Genomic DNA, 23799 nt, shown 5'->3' with positions numbered 1-23799 from the left:
AAATAGTTGTACAGATATGCAGACACTATAAAATCTACATGTCTTGGAGTATATTAGACTGCTAGCAAATTTACATCAAAACGCGAAATATGATTGGGATTTAATTCTTACGTATATTTGCTTTTTCAACATTAAAGTTTCAAATCAGAGGAGTATTTACAGGTACTTGCAAATGATTAGTGTATATATTTTTCATATTTCTTTTCAGATTTCAAAATCCCTTTTATATAGATTTATCATAATGTCTTCTGAAAGTAGTGATTATATGTTTCGCGTCATTTGCCAAACAAATATTGGTGCATGCGAATCCAAATATCAACATATCTGTTGTTACCTTCGATACACTTCGCAAACATATCTGTTGTTACCTTTGATACAATACGCAAACATATATGTTGCTACCTTCGATACACTTCGCAAACATATCTGTTGTTACCTTCGATACAATACGCAAACATATCTGTTGTTACCTTCGATACAATACGCAAACATATATGTTGTTACATTCGATACACTACGTAAACGTATCTGCTGTTACTTTCGATACACTTCGCAAACATATCTTGTTACCTTCGATACACTTCGCAAACATATCTTGTTACCTTCGATACACTTCGCAAACATATCTGTTGTTACTTTCGATACACTTCGCAAACATATATGTTGCTACCTTCGATACAATACGCAAACATATCTGTTGTTACCTTCGATACAATACGCAAACATATCTGTTGTTACATTCGATACACTTCGCAAACATATATGTTGTTACCTTCGATACACTACGTAAACGTATCTGCTGTTACTTTCGATACACTTCGCAAACATATCTTGTTACCTTCGATACACTTCGCAAACATATCTGTTGTTACTTTCGATACACTTCGCAAACATATCTGTTGTTACCTTCGATACACTTCGTAAAAGTATCTGCTGTTACCTTCGATACAATACGCAAACATATTTTTTGAAACTTATCATATTTGTATGTTAGCTATTTCTGTAATTATATCAGTAGAAAGCATTAAACCTTTTGCAGGCCGATTATATATAACAAATGTTAAAATGGAGGACCATCAAGACGGCAAACCTTATGTGTGCATGGCCCAAAATCTGAAAATGAGGAAGAATTCGTTCTCACATGGATACATTATCGCACCTAGCAGTAACAGTGGTGAGTACCATACAACATTATGCATATACACACTATAATTTTGTTACGTTGACGGATTTTTGTGAAAAGTAGAATAGTAAAAATACCGAACTATATGGAAATTTCAAAAAGAAATTACTTTATCAAATGGCAAAATTGAAAGCTCAAACACATCAAACAGACAGAAAACAAATGTCATATTCCTGACTTAATGTATAAACTGGTGGATTAAACCTGATTTAACAGCTAGCTAAACCTCTCACTTTAGTCGCATATACATTATTATATTGACAACAATGTGAAAGCGGAACAATCAGTAAAAACAGGTAAAATTGTCACAATTTCGGTAAAGCAGTCAAGATTGTGTTATAATTTAAATCACTATAAAGCAAATACCTACTCCAACAAAGAAAAACAAAATGGCAGATAGACACTATACAGAAAATGTACACCAGCAAAATTTAGGCGGATATAAATTGACATTTAGAATTTTTATACTAATTGTCAAATTGTTCATAAACAACAATCAAAACATAATTTATAGAATTACAATTCCTTTTTTTATCCTTTCAGGAACGAGCGATAACGTAGCTCCACATTTATTATGGTCGACACCCAACGAACTCTTCGGAGTTATTGGACAAGAACTGAGAATCAAATGCATATTTGGAGGAAAGTATGTTGTTTTCTAAGTTAAGTTATGCTCCAATGAAAAACAGAATAGTAAAAATTTGCGAACGCTGTACTCAAACACCATATTGAACCTCTTTTTCAAGTTCAATAAAAAGTGACAGTGGTTTGTCGATGTTCTTTAATTTTACATCCATTTTAAATTTAGACTATATAAACAATAAGAAACTAATGATACAATGTATCAATTTCAATTCGATTTTGAAAAAAAACAAAAACACATAATGCCACTTATAAAAGTATGCAGTCATTATGCAAATAATATTTATCAGTTATAACATGTTACATGCATTGACTCACAAATCAAAACACAAATGTAAACGAGTATGCATGAGAATATGTATACATTACTACTAGCATTTTCACCATCGGGTCGATGTCACTGCTGGTGGATTTTAAATTCCCCGAGGGTATCACCAGCCCAGTAGTCAGCACTTCGTCCTGACATGAATGATCATTGATATGGCCATAATTATAAATTAACTGTTTACTAAACTTTTAAATGTTTGAAATACTAAGGCTTTTCTACCTCAGGAAAAGATTACCTTAGCTGTATTAGGCAAAACTTTTAGGAATTTTGGTCCTCAATGTTCTTCAACTTCGTACTTTATTTGGCCTTTTAAAACTTTTTGGATTCGAGCGTCACTGATGAGTCTTTTGTAGACGAAATGCGTGTCTGGCGTAAATACAAAATTTGATCCTGGTATCTATGATGAGTTTATTTACACGTGCATAAGTCTGATTTATTGACCGTGTTTGGTTTTGCATTTGGTCATTTTTGGTTTTATAAACAAATCGTTTATTTAAGGTTTTAAACATTAAATATTAAGCCCCTAGCATTGACGAAAAGACATTAATTGTCAAATTCTGCATTTGTTGCAATAAAATCAGTATCGTTAAGGAAGATAAGACGTTGTCAATATCCTTTTACTCTACTTCCTACTATGTAGATGACGTTCTGTCCGTAAATAATTCAAAATTTGGTGACATTGTTGAACGCATCTATCCCATCGAACTAGAGATAAAGGATACAACAGATATAGTTAAGTCGGCCTCATATCTTGACTTACATCTAGAAACTGACAATGAGGGTCGGTTGAAAACAAAACTTTACGACAATAGAGATGATTCCATTTTTCCAATTGTGAACTTTCCATTTCGAAGTAGCATCATTCAAGCAGCACCTACATCTCCCAATTGATACGATATTCATGTGCTTGCATTTCCAATCAAGATTTTTTTGATAGAGGGTTTCTGCTCACAAGGACGCTATTAAACCAAGAGTTCCAAATAGTGAAGTTGAAATAACCCCTTTGTAAATTTTACGGACACCATCACGAGTTGGTTGACCGCTATGGAATAACGGTTTCACAAAGGATATCGGATATGTTCCTTACGTCGTAACTACAATCCTCCTTCCCTTTCATGAATTTTACCTACCGAACTAGACTATTTACCGGATTTGTTATAACATAAGCAACACGACGTGTGCCACATGTGGAGCATTATCTGCTTATCCATTCCGGAGCACCTGAGATCATCCCTAGTTTTTGGTGGGGTTCGTGTTGCTTATTCTTCAGTTTGTTTGTCTGTTTGTCTTTTTCATTTTTAGCCAGGCGTTGTAAGTTTATTTTCGATTTATGAGTTTGACTGTCCCTCTGAAAATCTTTCGTCCCTCTTTTACTGTTAAAACAAAGTGAAGGTATGGGAATTTGTAAAAGGGACGATTCACTTGCTTTTCAATCGTAATACAACTGTCAAACATTTGTGATGTTTATACCTTTAATATGCTCACAATAAGGTATCATTGTTTACATTATAGCTCTTCCGTGGTGACATGAATATAAATTATATGATCATTTTTATACTTGTCTATAAAAGTATGATTTTCTTATTCCAGGCACAGATTACCTTACCTTAGCCGTATTTAGAACATTTATTTTGGAACTTAACGTCGTCAATGCTCTTCAACGTTATACTTGTTTGACTTTATAACTATTATGATCTGAGCGTCACTGAAGAGTTTTATGAAGACGAAACGCGCGTCTGACGTATCAAATTATAAGCCTGGTACCTTTGACTATATATATGACATAAAATACAATTGATTTACTTAGTTTTTGTTCTTTTAAAGTCCAACACCTGCAGTCCACTGGGAAAATAAAAATGGTACAATACCAGACAACCGTAGAACGCTGTCACTTGGTGGACAACAGCTATATATCTCAGACCTTCAGATGATTGATAGAGGCAGTTATACCTGTTACACAACAAGTGCTATTGGACAGAGACAGCAGCGAAATATAAACGTCATAGTAAAATGTAAGCACACTGAGAGAGAGAGAGAGAGAGAGAGAGAGAGAGAGAGAGAGAGAGAGAGAGAGAGAGAGAGAGAGATCGGAACGGTATTGGAATTAACCAACATATATATACCGGTGCTATCAATTATGATGCTCGGTGTTGTGTGATATTTTCTATTGCCTAAGAAATGCATTCTGGTAGTGGTTTGTGGCAGTTTGGGTCGGTATGTTTTGTGATAGTATGTTTTACCTGAGGTATGATTTCTTATAGTTTGTGTTGCATACGGGTTTTTAATGTTGATTGTCGTATTTTGTATTATTATTTTGTCTTGGATTGGGGTTTGTTTGACAGATTTTCTGTATGTTGTTTACTATAGAAACTCATCATATATACCAGGTTTAAATTTTTTATGTTGACGTTGAAAATGTGGTTGATACTAAACTAACTGTATTTGCAGCTAAGCCTTACTGGTTGGAGGACGGCAAACCGACGGATAAAGAAAGAGGCGTAGGGGAAAAGGCTACGTTTATATGTAGAGCAGGCGGAGATCCAACTCCAGACATTCAGTGGTATATCAATGGTGTAAAGTTCAAAGGTAAGGTTTATATCTACGGGTGATGATGTGGTATTGTAATGATGTTATGAGGCGATGCAGACAAAACAAACAGAAGACAATATCAAGAAGGCAATTGTAAATAAAGACAACAGTAATATACCGCTGTTCAAAAGTCAGAAATTGATTACGCGAAAACAAATCTGGGTCACAAGTCAAAACCGAGGGAAAAACGAAAAAACAGAAACACTGAACTGCTACAAAACAAACGCCAACATAAATAAAAACGCTCTTTGTAATAACTACTGCCATATTCCTGTCTTTGTACATGCCATTTAAAGAAAAATGGTGAGTGAACCTAGTTTTTTAGCTAGAAAACCTCATGATTTTAGCTAAATCATACGTCCAAGAAATAGAGAAATACAACACAACGGATATGGCAAACATAAAGAAATACAAACTAAAAGACAACAACAATTCCCAACATTTCGAAAATATTAAATATTGAGTTAAGCGAACCCCATGAAAACGTTAGTGAATTCAAATGTCAGAATAGTAAGCAGCTCCTACTCAACTGGTGATATCCGTCATAAAATGAGCAAAAGGAGCATGATTATTGCTACGAAAAAATTGAACAATTCATAGTCATCAGCCTATAAAACGAATCAATGTACAAACTTGCTGTTTTTTTTTGTTTTTTTTTATTATGTTAAAACGTAATTACATGTACAGAAATACAGAAACAATGTACAATATAAACTTGGTGTAAAGGATTTTGTATTCAAATACCGATTTCGTAGACACTTTTATATTTCAGTCCATCAAACGGATCACCACGTTATATATACATATTATGCTCAGGTGACATTAACGCTTACTTTTTTTTTTATTACAGATGCAAGACACGTGACTATAAGAGATGGCCGACTTATCAAACGTGATGACAATAATATAACTGTAATAGATTTAAGAGTTGGGGATGCAATGGTTTTACAATGTAATGCTTCTAATACCTTTGGTTATGTTTTTGCCGACTTCTATCTCAACGTCTTAAGTAAGTACATTATACAATTAGATTACATTATAGAATAGATAAACAGGCAATCAGTATTAAGACTTGGTGATGCAATGGTTTTACAATGGAATGCTTCTAATACCTTTGCATTTGGTTATGTGAATGCCGACGTCTATCTCAACGTCTTAAGTAAGGACAATATAGAATTACATAACATTATAGAATAGTTAAATTGGCAATCAGTATAATGCAATTGATTATTGCTAAATTCCTACTTGTAATGCATTAATAACTGCATTGTCGTCAATGAATGGTTTTTTATTTAGCAAAAAAGAACCATCAGAATATAACATAATGTCTTAAATGTGGCTATATAAGCAATATTGAATTCATTTATTATTTGTTGTAAACTTATTGTGATGGTATACATTATATTATGCAAGGGTTTGAATACAATTATTTGATAAGAAAATATCTTAATCTGATTTTGCTCTTTTCTTTGGAATTTCTTGTATTCAGTGTCATTTATATCAACTTCAATGTTGATTTCGACCTGTCAACTGTTTTGATTTAGTTCCGCCGATGAACCTTACATTGTATGATGGTCTTTTTTTGTTTTATGCGCCTGAAAGCTTTAACATTCATGTGATATCAAAATTGGAAGTTTATGCATACTAAATGTTTTAATCGATGTTATATTCTGAAAATATAAGCTTAATTCTTAGAAGTAGGATATTTGGGAACCCGTTAATGTTAACATCATATATGTCTTATAGAAGAGAGACCGCAGTTCATCAAAAGACCATTAAAGGAATTAAAAGTGGCAGAGAATACAGATGTCCATCTGACCTGTCAGACCAGTGGTAAACCTGATCCAATCATAACGTGGTTCAGAGGGTCTCAACAAATAACTGGTGGTCGGTACCAGATACAGCCTAATGGAGACTTACTTATTCAGGTAAGCTGATCCAATCGTAACGTGGTTCAGAGGGTCTCAACAAATAACTGGTGGTCGAGGTACCAGATACAGCCGAATGGAGACTTATTCAGGTAAGCTGATCCTATCATAACATGGTTCAGAGGGTCTCAACAAATAACTGGTGGGCGGTACCAGATACAGCCTAATGGAGACTTACTTATTCAGGTAAGCTGATCCAATCATAACATGGTTCAGAGGGTCTCAACAAATAACTGGTGGGCGGTACCAGATACAGCCGAATGGAGACTTACTTATTCAGGTAAGCTGATCCTATCATAACGTGGTTCAGAGGGTCTCAACAAATAACTGGTGGGCGGTACCAGATACAGCCGAATGGAGACTTACTTATTCAGGTAAGCTGATCCAATCATAACATGGTTCAGAGGGTCTCAACAAATAACTGGTGGGCGGTACCAGATACAGCCGAATGGAGACTTACTTATTCAGGTAAGCTGATCCAATCATAACATGGTTCAGAGGATCTCAACAAATAACTGATGGGCGGTACCAGTTACAGCCGAATGGAGACTTACTTATTCAGGTAAGCTGATCCTATCATAACGTGGTTTAGAGGGTCTCAACAAATAACTGGTGGGCGGTACCAGATACAGCCTAATGGAGACTTACTTATTCAGGTAAGCTGATCTAATCATAACGTGGTTCAGAGGGTCTCAACAAATAACTGGTGGGCGGTACCAGATACAGCCGAATGGAGACTTACTTATTCAGGTAAGCTGATCCAATCACAACATGGTTCAGAGGGTCTCAACAAAAAACTGGTAGGCGGTACCAGATACAGCCGAATGGAGACTTACCTATTCAGGTAAGCTGATCCAATCATAACATGGTTCAGAGGATCTAAAAAAATAACTGATGGGCGGTACCAGATACAGCCGAATGGAGACTTACTTATTCAGGTAAGCTGATCCAATCATAACGTGGTTCAAAGGGTCTCAACAAATAACTTGTGGGCGGTACCAGATACAGCCTAATGGAGACTTACTTATTCAGGTAAGCTGATCCTATCATAACGTGGTTCAGAGGGTCTCAACAAATAACTGGTGAGCGGTATCAGATACAGCCGAATGGAGACTTACCTATTCAGGTAAGCTGATCCAATCGTAACATGGTTCAGAGGATCTCAACAAATAACTGATGGGCGGTACCAGATACAGCCGAATGGAGACTTACTTATTCAGGTAAGCTGATCCAATCATAACGTGGTTCAAAGGGTCTCAACAAATAACTTGTGGGCGGTACCAGATACAGCCTAATGGAGACTTACTTATTCAGGTAAGCTGATCCTATCATAACGTGGTTCAGAGGGTCTCAACAAATAACTGGTGAGCGGTACCAGATACAGCCGAATGGAGACTTCCTTATTCGGGTAAGCTGATCCTATCTTAACGTGGTGCAGAGGGTCTCAACAAATAACTGGTGAGCGGTACCAGATACAGCCGAATGGAGACTAACTTATTCAGGTAAGCTGATCCAATCATAACGTGGTTCAGAGGATCTCAACAAATAACTGGTGGTCGGTACCAGATACAGCCGAATGGAGACTTACTTATTCAGGTAAGCTGATCCAATCATAACGTGGTTCAGAGGGTCTCAACAAATAAGTGGTGGTCGGTACCAGATACAGCCGAATGGAGACTTACTTATTCTGGTAAGCTGATCCTATCATAACGTGGTTCAGAGGGTCTCAACAAATAACTGGTGGTCGGTACCAGATACAGCCGAATGGAGACTTACTTATTCAGGTAAGCTGATCCAATCATAACATGGTTCAGAGGATCTCAACAAATAACTGGTGGTCGGTACCAGATACAGCCGAATGGAGACTTACTTATTCAGGTAAGCTGATCCAATCATAACATGGTTCAGAGGATCTCAACAAATAACTGATGGGCGGTACCAGATACAGCCGAATGGAGACTTACTTATTCAGGTAAGCTGATCCAATCATAACGTGGTTCAAAGGGTCTCAACAAATAACTTGTGGGCGGTACCAGATACAGCCTAATGGAGACTTACTTATTCAGGTAAGCTGATCCTATCATAACGTGGTTCAGAGGGTCTCAACAAATAACTGGTGAGCGGTACCAGATACAGCCGAATGGAGACTTACCTATTCAGGTAAGCTGATCCAATCATAACATGGTTCAGAGGATCTCAACAAATAACTGATGGGCGGTACCAGATAAAGCCGAATGGAGACTTACTTATTCAGGTAAGCTGATCCAATCATAACGTGGTTTAAAGGGTCTCAACAAATAACTTGTGGGCGGTACCAGATACAGCCTAATGGAGACTTACTTATTCAGGTAAGCTGATCCTATCATAACGTGGTTCAGAGGGTCTCAACAAATAACTGGTGAGCGGTACCAGATACAGCCAAATGGAGACTTCCTTATTCGGGTAAGCTGATCCTATCATAACGTGGTGCAGAGGGTCTCAACAAATAACTGGTGAGCGGTACCAGATACAGCCGAATGGAGACTTACTTATTCAGGTAAGCTGATCCAATCATAACGTGGTTCAGAGGATCTCAACAAATAACTGGTGGTCGGTACCAGATACAGCCGAATGGAGACTTACTTATTCAGGTAAGCTGATCCAATCATAACATGGTTCAGAGGATCTCAACAAATAACTGGTGGTCGGTACCAGATACAGCCGAATGGAGACTTACTTATTCAGGTAAGCTGATCCAATCATAACGTGGTTCAGAGGGTCTCAACAAATAACTGGTGGTCGGTACCAGATACAGCCGAATGGAGACTTACTTATTCTGGTAAGCTGATCCTATCATAACGTGGTTCAGAGGGTCTCAACAAATAACTGGTGGGCGGTACCAGATACAGCCTAATGGAGACTTACTTATTCAGGTAAGCTGATCCTATCATAACCTAGTTCAGAGGGGCTCAACAAATAACTGGTGGGCGGTAGCAGATACAGCCGAATGGAGACTTACTTATTCAGGTAAGCTGATCCTATCATAACGTGGTTCAGAGGGTCTCAACAAATAACTGGTGATCGGTACCAGATACAGCCGCGTGGAGACTTACTTATTCAGGTAAGCTGATCCTATCATAACGTGGTTCAGAAAGTCTCAACAAATAACTGGTGGGAGGTACAAGATGCAGCCGAATGGAGACTTACTTATTCAGGTAAGCTGATCCAATCATAACATGGTTCAGAGGATCTCAACAAATAACTGGTGGGCGGTACCAGATACAGCCGAATGGAGACTTACTTTTTCAGGTAAGCTGATCCAATCATAACATGGTTCAGAGGATCTCAACAAATAACTGGTGGTCGGTACCAGATACAGCCTAATGGAGACTTACTTATTCAGATAAGCTGATCCAATCGTAACGTGGTTCAGAGGGTCTCAACAAATAACTGGTGGTCGGTACCAGATACAGCCTAATGGAGACTTACTTATTCAGGTATGCTTATCCAATCATAACGTGGTTCAGAGGATCTCAACAAATAACTGGTGGTCGGTACCAGATACAGCCTAATGGAGACTTACTTATTCAGGTAAGCTGATCCAATCGTAACGTGGTTCAGAGGGTCTCAACAAATAACTGGTGGTCGAGGTACCAGATACAGCCGAATGGAGACTTATTCAGGTAAGCTGATCCTATCATAACATGGTTCAGAGGGTCTCAACAAATAACTGGTGGGCGGTACCAGATACAGCCTAATGGAGACTTACTTATTCAGGTAAGCTGATCCAATCATAACATGGTTCAGAGGGTCTCAACAAATAACTGGTGGGCGGTACCAGATACAGCCGAATGGAGACTTACTTATTCAGGTAAGCTGATCCTATCATAACGTGGTTCAGAGGGTCTCAACAAATAACTGGTGGGCGGTAGCAGATACAGCCGAATGGAGACTTACTTATTCAGGTAAGCTGATCCAATCATAACATGGTTCAGAGGGTCTCAACAAATAACTGGTGGGCGGTACCAGATACAGCCGAATGGAGACTTACTTATTCAGGTAAGCTGATCCAATCATAACATGGTTCAGAGGATCTCAACAAATAACTGATGGGCGGTACCAGTTACAGCCGAATGGAGACTTACTTATTCAGGTAAGCTGATCCTATCATAACGTGGTTTAGAGGGTCTCAACAAATAACTGGTGGGCGGTACCAGATACAGCCTAATGGAGACTTACTTATTCAGGTAAGCTGATCTAATCATAACGTGGTTCAGAGGGTCTCAACAAATAACTGGTGGGCGGTACCAGATACAGCCGAATGGAGACTTACTTATTCAGGTAAGCTGATCCAATCACAACATGGTTCAGAGGGTCTCAACAAAAAACTGGTGGGCGGTACCAGATACAGCCGAATGGAGACTTACCTATTCAGGTAAGCTGATCCAATCATAACATGGTTCAGAGGATCTCAACAAATAACTGATGGGCGGTACCAGATACAGCCGAATGGAGACCTACTTATTCAGGTAAGCTGATCCAATCATAACGTGGTTCAAAGGGTCTCAACAAATAACTTGTGGGCGGTACCAGATACAGCCTAATGGAGACTTACTTATTCAGGTAAGCTGATCCTATCATAACGTGGTTCAGAGGGTCTCAACAAATAACTGGTGAGCGGTACCAGATACAGCCGAATGGAGACTTACCTATTCAGGTAAGCTGATCCAATCATAACATGGTTCAGAGGATCTCAACAAATAACTGATGGGCGGTACCAGATACAGCCGAATGGAGACTTACTTTTTCAGGTAAGCTGATCCAATCATAACGTGGTTCAAAGGGTATCAACAAATAACTTGTGGGCGGTACCAGATACAGCCTAATGGAGACTTACTTATTCAGGTAAGCTGATCCTATCATAACGTGGTTCAGAGGGTCTCAACAAATAACTGGTGAGCGGTACCAGATACAGCCGAATGGAGACTTCCTTATTCGGGTAAGCTGATCCTATCTTAACGTGGTGCAGAGGGTCTCAACAAATAACTGGTGAGCGGTACCAGATACAGCCGAATGGAGACTTACTTATTCAGGTAAGCTGATCCAATCATAACGTGGTTCAGAGGATCTCAACAAATAACTGGTGGTCGGTACCAGATACAGCCGAATGGAGACTTACTTATTCAGGTAAGCTGATCCAATCATAACGTGGTTCAGAGGGTCTCAACAAATAACTGGTGAGCGGTACCAGATACAGCCGAATGGAGACTTACTTATTCAGGTAAGCTGATCTAATCATAACGTGGTTCAGAGGATCTCAACAAATAACTGGTGGTCGGTACCAGATACAGCCGAATGGAGACTTACTTATTCAGGTAAGCTGATCCAATCATAACATGGTTCAGAGGATCTCAACAAATAACTGGTGGTCGGTACCAGATACAGCCGAATGGAGACTTACTTATTCAGGTAAGCTGATCCAATCATAACGTGGTTCAGAGGGTCTCAACAAATAACTGGTGGTCGGTACCAGATACAGCCGAATGGAGACTTACTTATTCTGGTAAGCTGATCCTATCATAACGTGGTTCAGAGGGTCTCAACAAATAACTGGTGGGCGGTACCAGATACAGCCTAATGGAGACTTACTTATTCAGGTAAGCTGATCCTATCATAACCTAGTTCAGAGGGGCTCAACAAATAACTGGTGGGCGGTAGCAGATACAGCCGAATGGAGACTTACTTATTCAGGTAAGCTGATCCTATCATAACGTGGTTCAGAGGGTCTCAACAAATAACTGGTGATCGGTACCAGATACAGCCGCGTGGAGACTTACTTATTCAGGTAAGCTGATCCTATCATAACGTGGTTCAGAGGGTCTCAACAAATAACTGGTGGGAGGTACAAGATGCAGCCGAATGGAGACTTCCTTATTCGGGTAAGCTGATCCTATCATAACGTGGTGCAGAGGGTCTCAACAAATAACTGGTGAGCGGTACCAGATACAGCCGAATGGAGACTTACTTATTCAGGTAAGCTGATCCAATCATAACGTGGTTCAGAGGATCTCAACAAATAACTGGTGGTCGGTACCAGATACAGCCGAATGGAGACTTACTTATTCAGGTAAGCTGATCCAATCATAACATGGTTCAGAGGATCTCAACAAATAACTGGTGGTCGGTACCAGATACAGCCGAATGGAGACTTACTTATTCAGGTAAGCTGATCCAATCATAACGTGGTTCAGAGGGTCTCAACAAATAACTGGTGGTCGGTACCAGATACAGCCGAATGGAGACTTACTTATTCTGGTAAGCTGATCCTATCATAACGTGGTTCAGAGGGTCTCAACAAATAACTGGTGGGCGGTACCAGATACAGCCTAATGGAGACTTACTTATTCAGGTAAGCTGATCCTATCATAACCTAGTTCAGAGGGGCTCAACAAATAACTGGTGGGCGGTAGCAGATACAGCCGAATGGAGACTTACTTATTCAGGTAAGCTGATCCTATCATAACGTGGTTCAGAGGGTCTCAACAAATAACTGGTGATCGGTACCAGATACAGCCGCGTGGAGACTTACTTATTCAGGTAAGCTGATCCTATCATAACGTGGTTCAGAGGGTCTCAACAAATAACTGGTGGGAGGTACAAGATGCAGCCGAATGGAGACTTACTTATTCAGGTAAGCTGATCCAATCATAACATGGTTCAGAGGATCTCAACAAATAACTGGTGGGCGGTACCAGATACAGCCGAATGGAGACTTACTTTTTCAGGTAAGCTGATCCAATCATAACATGGTTCAGAGGATCTCAACAAATAACTGGTGGTCGGTACCAGATACAGCCGAATGGAGACTTACTTATTCAGGTAAGCTGATCCAATCATAACATGGTTCAGAGGATCTCAACAAATAACTGGTGGGCGTACCAGATACAGCCGAATGGAGACTTACTTATTCAGGTAAGCTGATCCAATCATAACATGGTTCAGAGGATCTCAACAAATAACTGGTGGTCGGTACCAGATACAGCCGAATGGAGACTTACTTATTCAGGTAAGCTGATCCAATCATAACATGGTTCAGAGGATCTCAACAAATAACTGTTGGTCGGTACCAGATACAGCCGAATGGAGACTTACTTATTCAGGTAAGCTGATCCTATCATAACGTGGTTCAGAGGGTCTCAACAAATAACTTGTGGTCGGTACCAGATACAGCCGAATGGAGACTTACTTATTCAGGTAAGCTGATATATAATGAATGTGTTTGCTTTGATGCTTAACGTATCTTTGATTTAAAAATAAATTCATATATGTCAACATATATATAAGATTAAAATTGAGAATGAAAATGGGGAATGTGTCAAAGAGACAACAACCCGACCATAGAAAAAAAAATATATTTCTAAATGGGACTATAAAAGATCCGATATTTAAGGTCATCACTTAAGAAATTGTACGGTCGCAATCATGAGCTGATTAGCCATTATGACAAAAGTGTGTCAGAAATCATATCTGATATTCTTCATCAGTCATAAAAACCTGCATTATTACCAAACTGAACAAAGAAATAACACGACGGGTGCCGTATACGTTGCAGGAAATGCTGACCCTTCCGGAGCACCCGATTTCACTCCCGGTTTTTAGTAGAGTTCGTGTTGTTTCTTATTTACTATTTATAATTTGTTGATGTAAATGTCCTTTTGTTTTTGGAGTCTTTGTTTACTCCTTGGTTTTGAATGGTATTGTCTGTGATACCAAAAGCTATACTATTGACCACAAAATTTTATAAAAATATGTAAAGGTACATGTAACATGACGATGAAGTATAAACAGCTACAGGGTACCATACGATATTTAACAACAAGCAACACACATACCATGTAATAAGGTTGAAAAGTTCTGGAATGAACAAATGTGAAATCATCGAAGGAGGAAAAACTAAAATAGTAAGGCGAGGTAGAGTTATTAAATAAGAAGTACATTTTCTATGTTTGATTCAATAAAAAAAGATATTGACGAAATATTAGTCAAATCCAATAATAAAGAGTCCTATATAAGAAAGACGAGGTAGATTTTATTAAATAAAAAATAAAATTTTCTATGTTTGATTCAATAAAAAAAATATTGACGTTATATTAATAAAATTTAATTATATAGAGTCCTCTTTTATTGTTTAGAACGTTGTGCTGTCTGATGCTGGGAATTTTACGTGTGAAGCCCGAAATAATGAAGGATGGGATTCAGACTGGGGTGTGATGATTGTTAGAAGTATGTATAATTTACAAACCAAATTAAATTGATGTATAAAAAAGAGTGGTGCATGCAACGGACATTCAAACTCATAAGTCGAAAATAAACTGACAACGCCATGGCTAAATACAAATAAAATACAAAAACACAACATATAACACTAAACACAAGCCCCTATCAGAGGTGATACCAGATGAATACACTCATGGCACATATAGTTGATAAATTAAATAAATACAAGCAAACTGAGTAATTCTAGTTAACTCAGTAGTTTTCTATAATTACATTGTCGTTTCGTTGTAGAGCAGTGATATATACGAATCTGCAGGCTTCTTGAATGTATGTTGTTAAATCAATCAATTATATGTACATGATGTATACTGCATGGAAAATAGTTGAGTGAGCGGATATCAATCAAATACTAATATGATAACATGACGACAAGAAACTTAATGTTAATTAATTTCACATGAATTGCACGGGCATGAACATCGGATGTATACGGGTAACAATCCCGATTTGTAAACTATTAAAGGAGGTTACTTATGAAGCAAGAAATAGAGATATTATGATAGACACATGAGTTTGACACTAGTTTTCGGTGTGATTCCTGCTGCATGCTGAATCTTTAATTTTCAGTTTTGCTGTTTGGTGTATTGTTTTTTGTTTGTTTGTATATTATCAATTGGCCATTCTGTAATTTGCATTTCTTTGGTTGTGATGTTTGATAGGCCATAGACATGTATAACCTTGAATATTTGGTTGAAAATAACATAGTCCTTGCAGTTTTCCCATTTTTAAACTGAAGCTACAATGCCATAATCAAAGTGAGTACATTCACGATTCAATACAGTTAACATGGCACATATCAATATCAAGTCACCCGCAGATAATCCAACGTAGTACTCTAATACAGAATACATTGGCAAACACTTTAAGTTAAATTATTGTAAAGTCACATTAATTCTTATATAGGATCAACAAGGATTGAACAACGTCCAAAAGATTTAGAAGTTTTCGCAGGAACAGATGCCAAATTTACCTGCTCTGGTACAACTGACTTCGAAGAAGTAAGCAAACTCCGAGTTTATTGGATGAAAGATAGAAAAGAAATAACACAAAGTAACCAAAGAATGACAACCAATGTACAAGATAACTCTCTAACTATAAGTGGTACTATCAGTAGAGATTCGGGATTTTATACCTGTGTTATAACTAATGAGTTAGATAAACAAGAGGCCTCTGCTATTCTGACCGTTAAAGGTATGTGTTGTATATATTAGAATAAGCTGATAAATAAATCTGATATAGAATCACGTTTACTTGATTTTGAGTATTAGGCGTTATCAAAATATATATACATTCGATTACACCTGATTATATTCAGGTGGTAATATAGTTTTCACGGTGATAGTTTTGGTCTTCGTTGTTTTATTTAACCAAGGGGGAGACAAATCATTATACTGATTGTCGTTTTGTGTGGAATACATTTTTAAGTTGCATACACTGTTCATGATTTTGAGGTATCAGATGAGTGTGTGTTGTCAATTATTTCCAGGATAACCTTTTCTAAGAAAAACAATAAAAGAAACACCATATTTTCCTTAATAATACACAATATGTTATATTGTAACAATAAACATGATTATAACCATAATACCGAACACTTATATTATATGGTATTTATGATTTCTTTTCAATCCGTAGACATTTTAATTGTTAACTGTTCATTTATTTGTTTGTAACAATGTATAAAATGTTTTACTGTAAGCATTTTCGACCTTGATGACATTCGCCATAATATTCATAAAACGAAATTTTTTATTTAATACAGACAGACCAGAGCCACCAGTGGATGTCCACAAAAAGTCCTGCATAAATAACACTGCTACAATAATATGGACAAAGGGTGGATTCAACAATGCTCCCATTCAGTACTTTACCATAGAGTATAATACTTCAGTTGAGGCTGACAGATGGGTATTTGCAGCTACTGCTAATCAATCTGATAATACAATTACATTAAAACTACGACCGGGCGTTAGTTACAGCTTTCGCCTGTTGGCTACAAATAAAATTGGTATTAGCAATCCAAGCAGACACAGCGAGATTTGCACTACGGATACATCAAAGCCGTACAAAAATCCGGAAAATGTCAGAGGAGTCGGCGATAAACCGGGATATCTTGTTATCGAATGGACGGTACGTTTGATTTCAAATAATATAATCTGTAAAATACATAGTTTAAAAACTACCCTATCATTTTTTTAAAAACATGTAAATATATATTTTATTCACAAATGCCCATCACTTCACAGAAGACGCTTAGACTTTAAATGAAATTTCATTATTATTAAGAAAGACATAATTTCCAATTCCTACATTATAGTTCTGTGTTTCTTTGGTTAGTATTGGTCAAGCATTTGAAAATATGTAACAGTAAAACAATCAATTGTCTTAAAAAAATCTTCTATGGGTAAAAATGTATGTAATTTTTATTCGTCCAAAAAGTCAAATGGATGTATTGAAAATAAACATTGCAGGAATATGAGGAAGTGTGAAATGGACACAATGTTCCATATCTATATTATTTAATTTTATATATAACACGTCTTCTGATAGGCTGACGTTATTTTGTTATCAGCCAATAGGCATAATTTAGTCATGTGACCGTGACGTCATCAACGTGTTTCATGGTTTTCTACGGTTTAAAATGGAATTTATAATTAAGTTATAAGAAATGACTATAATATTTTTTCTGTCTATTCGAAATAACATAAAAAATGTGGTGCACACTGTTAAATAACCTGCTACGCGCGTTTTTTAGTGTGTCCTAAATTTTGTATGTTATTTCTTCATAGACAGAAAAAAAAAAATACAGTCATTACTTAAATGTTTATCCAGTCCCGTGCCTTTGAACAAAATGTTTGCTAGTGCTTCCTAAATTGTCATAAAACTCGACATGATAATTTTCTGATTACCGCTATACGACGTTGATTTTATCATTGTAAACAAATGACCATGGCAAAGATAAAAGAACTAGACTTGAATGTGGTTAATCTGTCATAAACGCATGGTCAATAATGGTGGTCATATAAACTGTCAAACTACTAACCAATTAAATGTTTTAGCTTATGCCATTTGACGTTCGACGTTTGTTTCTATATTGCAGCCAATGCCCCCTATTGATCATGGTGGACGCAACTTTAGATATATTCTTAAGATTTCGAAGCGTGGAAACGTCGTTGTAGATGAAGTTAAAACCATTACAAACTGGCGACAGAGTAGATATGAATTTCTCTCGAATGACGTATATACACCATATAATGTGACAATACAGGCTGCCAACGAGCATCAAAGTAGTTCTGTATACTTAAAACCAAATATCATTTATTCGGGAGAAAGCAGTATGTAGTACTTCTTACTTAAACAATAAGGGTTGTGTTTATTTATATGTAAAATTATGCAATCTCAAATGACCTTATGATTATATTTATAAACGTCCACAAAATTGTTTAAAGTAACCTTTCAAGTAATTGAAATTCAGAATTATTTTGAAACTGGAACAATTACAGATGCAAATATCTTTTTTTATTAGTGCGAAGTTAATGTACAAACAGGTATATCAGACTAAATGAGGCTGACAAATGGTAACATTAGGAATTAAGAGACACATCAAAGAAACATACAAAAGATGGAAGAATCGCATAAACTCTAAAAGGAGTAAGATTGGGTGCGTCGACAGGATAAACGTCTCTTACTATCAGTCGTTTTAAATGTTCAATATTGGTAGAGGACTCTATTAGTTGTAGTTGCAACATATTCCTTAATTAAAGAATTATGTCCAAACGAAGTATCCAAATCTTTAATTGACGCACTGACTTGTGATCAAGGACATCAATTTTACAAGTACTAAATCTTTCTATTTATGAGTTAACTATTGTATTGTAAGCTTCGATGGCATTAATTGGCGATTTGGTATTTATAAATATTTTTTTCTTATCCTTATCTTAGAACCTGGACCAAGTATGAGGATAGACAATTTTGTAGTTGACAATGCTGGACTAGCAGAAAATGCGGCCACTTTTTATTGGAGCTGGGACGTGAATAATGATGCTCAACTTCATGGAAAATTTAGAGGATTCAAGGTATTTTGTAACACTAATAATGTCTATACAAGGCAAAAGAGCGTATACCATAACTAGCATTCGACTTCTGAAGTAACAACATAAAGCCTTTCTTAAATTGGTTTTCAAAATCATGTTAATTGAATTAATAAAAGAATCTGACACTTCAATGCACGCCGATACACCACATAATATTTTTCTGCCATCAAAATATGTGTCTTTGGACGCCAGTATGACATGATTGACTGTCTATTTATATCTCTGACAAAGATGACCTATGATATGTTCAACTTAATGAAAACACTTCTATTTTGATCACCATTGTGGATCAACGAATGCATTCCATGACAGGTGCGAAAAGTTAATCAAGCCCTGGATATTTTCGCAGATAACTTGAGCTCATCTCATTGTGGGGTTTAATTGCTGTTACTGATTTTAGACACATCCGATGATCTCAATTACTAATAGGTTGCGCCAACTGATAAGACACCTGTTTTTAGTTGGTATGCGAAGGGACAACAACCTTGTTATTACCCGAACAACCAGTCATTATGTGTTTTATTATACTGAACAACACAGTCATTAAGTGTTTTATATACCAAATTAACTAATTTTCTAAAAGTGTACATATATCATCTGAAAGAAAAGAAAAAAAAAGTCTCATAACTTGCCATGCACAAGATGAACTATACATTTTTTTATAGTGCTTCTTGTATTTGTAAATATTTCATTAATTGCAATCAAGACTAGAAATACTTTGTGTTAATTTTCCGTGCATGATAAATTTAAGCTAAAGTACACCAAACGCAAATTCACTTTTAGAATACGACGACCGAACCTATATTATGAATAAGGTACTATATTTTAGATCTTTAAAACATGCGCGCGAATATTTTCTCTCTTTTATTATTGCTTCTTGTAAATGAAATTAAAATCGACACAAACAGATTATACCGTTTACAATATAAGAGTTTAATGTTGCCAAGCAAAATAGTCAATTACAACATTATCGCCAATGAAAAATAAGCATGAAAAAGGACGGGAAAGGTGATTATGAAACTATTAACCGGGGTAATAGTCTTTGAAACATTTGACTGGCAAATAGTCTGAGGAATGAAATAGTAGAACTATTTCATTATTTTTTATATAGAAAAACATACTGAAGTATAATAAAAGTTGATAATGAAGCGCTTATCTGGATTTATCTACATCAGATACGTTATAATGATATCGAAAAAGAAACAGAAACAGAGCAACCAGTGATTCATTATATCAATGAAATGTAGATCCTAATTTATATGTATGCGTTCTTGAGGCAGTAAGGACTACAAGGTGATAAGTAAACTGTGTGAATAGTGAATTAAAATTAAATTAAAGATAATAAAAACGACAATGATATTTTAAAGTGTTCCTTATACTTTTTAAAAGTATATAGATTATTCAATAATTAATTAAAAGACTGTAAAATGAACAATATGTGTTAACTATGAGGCTATATATTGTACAATATGTGTTAACTATGGGGCTATATATTGTACAATATGTGTTGACTATGGGGCTATATATTGTACAGTATGTGTTAACTATGGAGCTATATATTGTACAGTATGTGTTAACTATGGGGCTATATATTGTACAGTATGTGTTAACTATGAGGCTAATACTGTGTTAACTATAAGGCTATATATTGTACAGTATGTGTTAACTTTTGATAATTCATATAATTCAGATTCAATATTGGGTTAAAGATATGAAAAGAGTTACCTTTAGAGAAGATGAAATATTGGAAAAGGACATGAAACCCCGATATGGGTCGGTGAAGAAAAGATCAATTGTTGAATACACTTATACCTTGAAAAACCTTTTACCATTTACTATTATGGAAGCTCAGATGTGCTTGATGAATACGTATTACGTCAGTGGACCAAGTCCAATAGTGTCCTTTGTTACAAATAAAGGAGGTAAGAGTAATTCCTCTTGTGTGAATAAATATAGGGACAAAACAAAATGCAGATTAGGACGACAAGGTGAAGTGAAGTTCACTGATTTGCTATAAAAATCAGTTTTGCTTGAAATCCTAGCTGCGCGATGGACCCTCATAGTTGCATATGATATTTTTTTCTGACAATTTGCGGATAAGTTACGGTTTTGCAGCTATGGGGATCCATCATCTCTCAAGAACGCAGCGTTTTACAGACATTTGTCATGGCAAATAATAATATGTGTTGAAATTGATCTGGCTTTGCTTTAATGAATGAACAGTTCATAAATAAACATACAATATGTTCCTGAATGACTCGGAAATGACAATTTTTTTACCTTTTTTATTCATTTTATTTTTTATGAATTACTTGTGTTTTTATTTTTCATTTAATATTTTTTTTATTTTACAATTTTAGTACCTGGACCAGTGGAAAAGTTGCATCCTTTACTTATAGCAAGTAATTTCCTAGAGCTGACATGGGAAAGACCCGAGCTTCTGAATTCACCAATCCAAGACGCAGATCTAACAAATAGTTATTTAAAAGGATATGATGTAGGATTTCAGACAGGTAAAGTAAAAATTAAAATCACAAAAGTACGAAAAACAAAAAAACTCCGAAGAAAATTACAAAAGGAAAGTCCCTATTTAAAATGCATAATCAAAAGCTCAAACAATCAAACGAATGGATTACAACTACAATAGTCCTGAATTTGTACAGGGATGAAGAATAATGTGGCATAAACCTGGTTTGAAAAAGCTAGCTAAACCTCTAACTTGTATGACAGTCGCATCACATTCCAATTGTTTCTAAAATTTCCTTTTTGTAAATAATCGATTCTTAAATATTTATATTCTTTAACCTACTTGTTGCTGAAAAAATGTTTGACATACGAGTCCATAAGAACACAGACATTTGTCTCCGAAAAAACAGTTTAAAGTAAATATAAATGTTATCGAATGTGTGTCGTTCGGTTACTGCTATATCCGCTAGTGTTTCGCGATTTACTCTGTTCGGCGAAGAGCAACTGCTCGGTTTGATATGATCAGACGTTACCTTTATAACTATACTTATGACTATCAGTTGATTACTTTTAATAAACTGGAATGAAATGAATATGTTATTTTATAAAGTGTAAAATGAAAAGGTCCGCTTAAGCTGCATATCTAAAATAAGAATATGACAAAAACCTACAAATCACAAGAGAAACAAGAAATAAGATCAGCAGAAAGTGTATCTCATGAACACATGCGTCTGATGCGATACAATTTTTAGATTTGCAGGAATAGTTACCAATATTCATTGCAATAAGGAAATCAAAAAAATATATATGAATTTCACTCACAAGAAAACTAGAAGTTCTGTGAAATAGAATTGACAAGGAAAAAATGTTCATTATTAATTCATAATTCTTCATTATTATACAGTCAAAGGACTAGAATTGGGACAGATGCAAGAAATGGATCCACAAATAATAGATCCACGTATCACAAAATGTGTATTAAATGGACTGACATCTAACCAGAAATATAGAGTTTATATGTGGGCAAGAACAGAAAATGGCCGTGGAGAATCGTCCTTCATTGAAATAACGACAGCTAAGAGCTCAGCAATGGGTATGTTACATTTTAAAGACCAGTAAAAATTTCATATAATATTTTGTGAAAGTACTTTCATTCGTGAGGTACCAATTTTCGTGGTTTTCGTGAATGGCTTAATCCACGAATTTACTTGTGCAACGAATGAAATGGCTGTTGTCTAAATCAAGACACGGAAAGATATCCATGTTTATTATAGTATTTTTCAGTAGATCTATAGGACATAATGTGGATCATCTTTATGGCGTTGTTCGTTGTTTGATTTTCGTACACCCTACATCGGCTATACATTAATTGGACATTAAAATTGAACACAAAAAGATAGATACGCAGCTGTTGTAAATTATTATTTAGAATAAACAGATGATTTGTATATACTTTCTTGATTTCAGATGTACCAGCATTCTCCATCAGAAATGTTAATTCAACATTTTTCAACCTTACATGGACTATGGTAATGAGTAAGAAATATGGTACTGTTGCTTTTGCAGAATACCGTATAAAAGGTGAGTTGTTATATTTATTGCTTGATGTATGTGAGGTAAACATTGGTAATCAAATGTGACTTCAGGACACGGATCCTATAACAAGTTTGTCCTAATATAGGCTCAATTCTTTTTACGGAGGCATATTATCATTTTGATTATTTTTGCAACTGTGCATTAAACGGATGTACTCACAGTGTGATCATTGCTCTTCAACTTTGTTTTTAACTATTTGTTATCGTTTTTTTTATACCAAAGGAGACGCAATTAACAGCAAAGGCATGTTTTGTACCTGTTGTTTGTACATTTACTAATCACAATTTCTATACCCTTTAAGTTGTTCAGTATAATACCTGTTTGGTTATAGATAACGTTCAGTATTTGTGGGCGTTTATTTTCAGAACCACATGTTGTTTACATGGAAATTCTATTGTATTTTTATATGTCAAACTTCGTCATTTTCATATACCTACGGCTCATATAGGAATAATTGTATTTAGCCAGATAAATATGAAGGTTTGACAGATTACTTTAGCTATATTTGGCTGTTAGAAATTTTTGGTCCTAAACGATTCAACTTTATACTTTTTCTTCGCCTTTTTGCCTTTTTTTTTATTTGAGCGTTACTGATGTGTCTTTTGTAGACGAAACGCGCGTTTAGCTCAAATACAAAATCCAATCCTGGTATCTATG

At 36.0% G+C, this 23799-nt stretch overlaps 1 protein-coding gene across 3 annotated transcripts in view; it reads left to right on the top strand.

Moving 5' to 3' along the window:
* Nucleotides 1-23799, top strand: part of LOC143057039 (neuroglian-like) — a 35186-nt gene that overhangs the window by 6033 nt on the left and 5354 nt on the right. For all 3 annotated transcript variants that reach the window (XM_076230264.1, XM_076230263.1, XM_076230262.1), the window contains exons 5-19: nt 1040-1174; nt 1727-1829; nt 3978-4165; nt 4602-4739; nt 5593-5751; nt 6489-6670; nt 14842-14932; nt 15890-16177; nt 16749-17116; nt 18087-18321; nt 18929-19062; nt 20771-21002; nt 21441-21593; nt 22451-22639; nt 23014-23127. In XM_076230264.1, coding sequence (XP_076086379.1) covers nt 1040-1174; nt 1727-1829; nt 3978-4165; nt 4602-4739; nt 5593-5751; nt 6489-6670; nt 14842-14932; nt 15890-16177; nt 16749-17116; nt 18087-18321; nt 18929-19062; nt 20771-21002; nt 21441-21593; nt 22451-22639; nt 23014-23127 — 2709 coding nt within the window. The remainder of the gene's footprint in view (nt 1-1039; nt 1175-1726; nt 1830-3977; nt 4166-4601; nt 4740-5592; nt 5752-6488; nt 6671-14841; nt 14933-15889; nt 16178-16748; nt 17117-18086; nt 18322-18928; nt 19063-20770; nt 21003-21440; nt 21594-22450; nt 22640-23013; nt 23128-23799) is intronic.

The sequence above is a fragment of the Mytilus galloprovincialis genome, chromosome 13 (assembly GCF_965363235.1).
Source record: "Mytilus galloprovincialis chromosome 13, xbMytGall1.hap1.1, whole genome shotgun sequence".
Taxonomy (NCBI): Eukaryota; Metazoa; Mollusca; class Bivalvia; order Mytilida; family Mytilidae; genus Mytilus; species Mytilus galloprovincialis.
This window is presented reverse-complemented; position numbering and strand designations above follow the sequence as displayed.